Below are 5,738 nucleotides of genomic sequence, written 5' to 3' on the forward strand. Positions count from 1 at the left end.
ACCTTTGGAGCCAAGCTCAAACCAATCAGGCACCATTCTTGTGGTTGTAAATTATAAATATTTATGAATCGTATAAATATATTTTTACAATCATATTACATAATAGTTTATTTTATGAGCCAACCCACAATGATGTAAAGCAAATGGAAGGGCCACGACAATCACTTACGAACTATCATTGAATTAATAATGCAAAAACTTTCATGCACCCTACATAATCTCATGGACCGTGAAGAACAACCACCCATTGAGGCTACGATACAATTTTGGCGACCAAGCCAAACCTGTACGCCACCTAGCTAGATCGTGTTTGGAGATTGCTGGAAGGCTAAGTTGGAATCAGGCGACCTTAGCACGCGACTTCCGGTCACGTTGCCGGGTCATGTACGTTGAAATCGAACAAAACAATGAGTTAGGTCTTTTATTTTGTATTTGTTCATTTGAAGAACTAAGATATGTTACCTTTCTAGAATATAAAGCTTTATTAAGACAGGGGCCTCTCACTTTTCTTTTTTTTGATTAAACTGGATATCCAACCCGCTATGCGAGCCGACTAATCCCACGACGACCATCTGCTTTGTACATAGCGCGGAGTCACCGCATTTGAACCTCCGTGGCCACAAGGGAATTTTTATTCCTTATTAGATTTGAATCGTTTGATCACTAGCTAGTAACTATGTTGTTACGTTGAGTGACACAATTGATATCTGTCTCCCTATGGACATACAATATCACCTCGGTTGTAACATCACGTTAAATTCATCCGTCTCAGTTTGCGTGTCATATATATTGTGTTCACTTGTTTTATGCCCGTAGATTCATTTCTCAGTGTTGTGGATTGTTATATGTTGATAGATCATTGTTTAGCTAGCATCATTTTAGATGCCATTTATCTACATTCGTTGATTGGGTCCTATTTGCATTTTGATATGATCACTTCTTGTATTGGGGCTGTTAGATCGTTGTATTCATTTCCGAGTCCTACAGGCTACAGCCTTCAATTACATTAGAAGGCGATGCAAATAAATTGAGATATTTATGAAAATGATGAGAGTTTATTTATTATGATTTGAATATTTATGAAAGATGAATATGATTCATTAATTATGATCAATACTTTATATTATGAAAACAATCAAAACTTCTATGAAATCACATATTCATCAAATTGAATGCACGGTTGAGATTGGGTTGTATTGTACAATATCATCAAATCGACTGATGGTCATTAATGCTCCTATACGATTGCCGGTTTTAGCAATTAATTGTCATGTTTGAAACTCTTTTCTTTTCTTTTTTCCTATGAATGGAGTGTATACCTATTCCTATAAAGGCTTCTTGTTGTTTACAGATTATCACCTCCCTACAGCCATACTTGTTGAAATACAAAACTTCGAACTCGAAATATGTTTACCCTTCAAACCCTTTCGTCTTTCGAATACCCTGGTCTCGAAAATAGTCGGGCACATCTCAATGATTCATCTTACATGAAAATGTTCCCGATGCTGAATCAAGATGATCATGATCATGATCATGATCACTCTCAAGAAAAGAGTCATGAACCACTTTTCTGTTCAAGATTCTTGGACGGAAATCAAGCAGACGAAGGAGGTAAGAAGAAGAAAAGGCCGTCGCCGGAAAGGGAAATCCAAGAGGTAGAGTGGAGGCGGTACAGAGGAGTTAGGCGGCGACCGTGGGGGAAATTCACGGCGGAGATAAGGAATCCAGAGAAGAAAAAGGCAAGATTGTGGCTTGGTACATTTGATACACCAGAACAAGCTGCATTGGCTTATGATAGAGCTGCTTTCAAGTTCCATGGTTCACGAGCTAAGGTTAATTTCCCTCTCTTGATTGGGTGCGATGACCGGTCTGTTGTGCTAACTCCAATGCAAAAAATGACTCACGAACTGCATCACCCATCATCTTCAATGTCCTCCTCTTCGTCTTCTATGGAGAACGGACAACAGAGAAAGAACTGTATGGTCGACCACCCAACGACCACCGCCACCAAGGTGGGAAGTGAGCATGACTCTCTACATGATCTTCACTTGTACACATCAACACCTTATGATTTTTCCTTGAAAAACTCCATGGAAGCGCCTGCTACTACCATCACCACCGGTAACATGGAGGAGGGGAGAAAGGATAATGACACCTTGTGGTCTATTTTCTTTCAAAGCACGGTGCAATCTCCAACAGCCACTGTTACTTCTGGAGTGGATGAAGTGGGTGGTGGTGACCATGACTCAATGTGGGATTTCCAAATGCTACCTGTGGTAGAGCCACCATCAGCAACCACCACCGCAGTTAGAGCATCGGATGTGGGAACTGATCATGACCCATTCTGGGACTTTCAGATGGATACATTGACAGATGATGACTTTCTTTTCCTTTAGGGTTTACGATTTAGTAAATTATTTCTTTGAACGTCAAGAACCTTTTCAAGATTCCACCCATGACATAATACTACTCCTAATTTCTTATCACCATTTTCGATTTCCAACCGGTAAATTTCTATGGCCGGATTACAGTTGGTCGCTCGAATGGTCGGAAAGTACTCTACGCATCATTTCTAGAAGTACGAAGTTTTAATGCATACAGAAATTATCTGATATTATTACTGAATAAATTAACTCATATTAAAGTTTCTCCTTTCATATACGCTTTCCTAGTCTTCTAAAAAATTTAATCATTCATATAAAAAATACAAGAAGCTAAACTATAAGGGTGATGCATGATTGTTTTGAGCTTGGCTCCAAAAGTCAAAAATACCGGGAGGTTCCAGGTTCAAATCCAAGGAGGAATAAAAATCCCCTTGTGGCCACGGAGGTTCAAATACAGTGACTCCGGACTATTTACAAAACAGGTGATCGCCCTGGATTAGTCGGCTCGTATAGCAGATTGGATATCCAGAAGAAACTTTTTTTTGGAGAAAATATTTTCCCCAATTCATCCAATAAATTAATATTCTACTTTTATTTGTAAAATTTAAAATATTACGTTGAATGATACAAAAGATATATTCCTAATAAAGAACGCAAATAGAAACAATAAAATACATGCATGGTTTTTACGGAGTTTTGAATATTCAATTATTAAATTATAAAAATCAGTAAAATAGTAATTAATTTATTATATTTGCCAAAAATATCAATAAATTAAATGAACCATAAAATGGAATTTAAACTAAAGACATTTTTTTTATTAACTTGTGTATCCAACCCGCTATGCGAGCCGATTAATCACAAGACAACCACCTGCTTTACAGATAGTCCGGAGTCACCGTATTTGAACCTCCGTGGCTATAAGGGCATTTTTATCCCTCCTTGGATTTGAATCTGAGACCTCCTGGTACTTTTGACCTTTGAAGTCAAGCTCAAACCAATCAGACACCACCTTTGTGGTTAAAACTAATTAATGGCATTAGTGTGATAGATTATGAATTCAAGTGGTTTTTTAAGAGAAATTAAGATCTCTTTTTTTGTAATCATTTAAAAGAAGTTAATGAACCAAGTTATTCACAAAGTTGTATTTTATTGCTATATTTTCTGACGACATAACAATTTAAGTGAAAAAGATTTGTAAATAATTATTTATTATATTATTAGTAGTTGCTTTATTTTAGTTTTAGTTGTTAAGGTGTATATCCCACAACTATGTTTCATTTTTTTGTTTATTTATTTCATTTAAGCATTTTTCTTCTTATTTACTGAATTAATCGGAATTCCGAAAACAATAACATTAGATACAAGTAACGTGACCAAATCAAGGGGACCAATGGTACTACATTTCAAACGTCGAGAGAACAACAACGTCTTGTACCAACTGCCTATTGATTTGTTATACCTTACATTTGCACTTCCTTGACTCAATGATCGCAACAAGAGTTCAAAATTTCCAAAGAGAACTAACAAACGAATCTAAACCCGCCCCCAAATAAAAATACTTTAGAACTTAAAAATCCAATAAGAGGTTTCAAGAATTGGCAAACATGGTGCTACACCTTGTGACACCAGAGGAGGGTGTTAAACCCACTCAAAATCTCTTGATTCTGATGGTTGGCGGCTGCCATCATTTGAGCCAGGGAAGCCAAAGAGGATCCCAACGTAGTGTCAGGTGAATACTAGTCTGAAAGCTCAAATCCTAGAAGATCAAAAGGAAGCTCATTTCCTTCTGGAGTTTTCACAACACCATATACATGTTGTTAGGATCTTGCAAGTGTTTCACGAATAAGAAAACCAACATATATATTCTTACAATGAAATAACATGTTCCATTCTTGAACTTATTTGTTGGACACAAGAAATCAGTAGATACCCAGATCATAGGGGTTGTTTGTTTACCTCCTAATAGTTCCATGAAGAGGTAGCATCTGAACCGTTAAGAGGTCATGAATCTTGTTTGGCAAAAGAAAAGTTTACCTCTTAATGGTTCTAGAATCCTTTGAATGATTTTGCATCCCTTAACCATTCAACGCTCTAAATTCATTGTAAACAATTATAATTTATTTTGCACTATATATCATGAAAGCCTCTTAATCATTCCGATCACGTAATCATTTTGCACTAAACCATTCAACAACTACCAAACACCCTCTTAGTAACAATTTTACGCCGATGAAAACGGTTACTTCAAAATAAAGAAAATAATAAGAGCATTTATAAAGTTCACTTATTTTTTTAGGTAAAAATTAATTAAAGGAAGAATTAAGTGTTCCATTACAAAGTTAAGTAGTCTCTTGTATAGCCCTTAATTAAGAAGACAGTAAACATAATTAAGTAGAGGTAGCCAGCCACAAGAGAGGTGTAGCATTCTATATATATATGCTGTAAATAAGTGGCATGAATTTTGAGTTATAACACTAACTCTATGCTACCTTCTGGGGTCGGGTACGTGTAGGGATGGTTAGGAGCCGCAAGAAAATTGGCACTGTTTTATTGGATTCAAAAATAGCATACTTGACTTCATAAAAGTAAATATCTTATTTAGTAACTTCAAAGTTATAATTAACTTGACTAAAAGGCAGTTTACCTGCCCGGTAAAATTCAACACTATAAATACTTACCGGATAAGATTTTATTCACTAAAACGCATCGTATGCAATAATTTATCCCGGTAAGCGCCAACCATGGTAAGAGTCTTTGTCCTCACTTATTGCGTAAGACTCGATTCTTCCATTCGCTCTTACCGGGTAAGATTATTAGTCTTGCCATATTCATGCGGTAAAGTAAAGTGAAATGGTAAGCGCTTACCCGGGTAAGCGCTTACCCGGGTAAGCGTTTGATGAACGGCACCTAAGTATATTAATTGATATTTGATCACTATGAAATATGTTAATGAAATTAGTTTAAAAAAGGGAAAATTGCATCAAAATGGAACCAACTTTCACCTTATTCTTATTTTGGGGAATCAACTTTAAAAATCGTCATTTTGGGGAACAAACTTGCACCTGATTCCTATTTTGGGGAACCAACTTGCAAAAAAATTATAGAAAAATAACTAAAATTCGTTTTTTTCAAAAGTTAATGCAATAAAATATATTTTTCATTTTAAATCTCGCTTTTTTTTAATTCAGATATCATATTGAAGATTTTTTCAAAAGAAATCCTAATTGCCACAATGAAAATGTTTTTTACTAATGTAATAAAAAATCAATTTAATAGAAAAAAATTAATTGATGCAATAAAAAATAAATATTAAATATCACATTCAAGATTTTTGTATCTAACCAATCCGTA

The 5,738-nt window shown here is 35.6% G+C and overlaps 1 protein-coding gene across 1 annotated transcript; it reads left to right on the top strand.

The window, feature by feature from the left end:
• Positions 1-1,406: 1,406 nt before the first annotated feature.
• LOC112523579 (ethylene-responsive transcription factor 15-like) lies at positions 1,407-2,469 on the top strand. The gene has a single exon (XM_025133242.1). The coding sequence runs from the start codon at positions 1,407-1,409 to the stop codon at positions 2,394-2,396; it is 990 nt and encodes a 329-aa protein (XP_024989010.1). The 3' UTR covers positions 2,397-2,469.
• The last annotated feature ends 3,269 nt before the right edge of the window (positions 2,470-5,738 follow it).

Source organism: Cynara cardunculus (genome assembly GCF_001531365.2).
Source record: "Cynara cardunculus var. scolymus isolate 2C chromosome LG 12, CcrdV1, whole genome shotgun sequence".
Taxonomy (NCBI): domain Eukaryota; kingdom Viridiplantae; phylum Streptophyta; class Magnoliopsida; order Asterales; family Asteraceae; genus Cynara; species Cynara cardunculus.

Bases quoted from the DNA above. Each gene is read 5' to 3' on its own strand.
- LOC112523579 (XM_025133242.1), top strand. From the start codon at position 1,407: ATGTTTACCCTTCAAACCCTTTCGTCTTTCGAATACCCTGGTCTCGAA.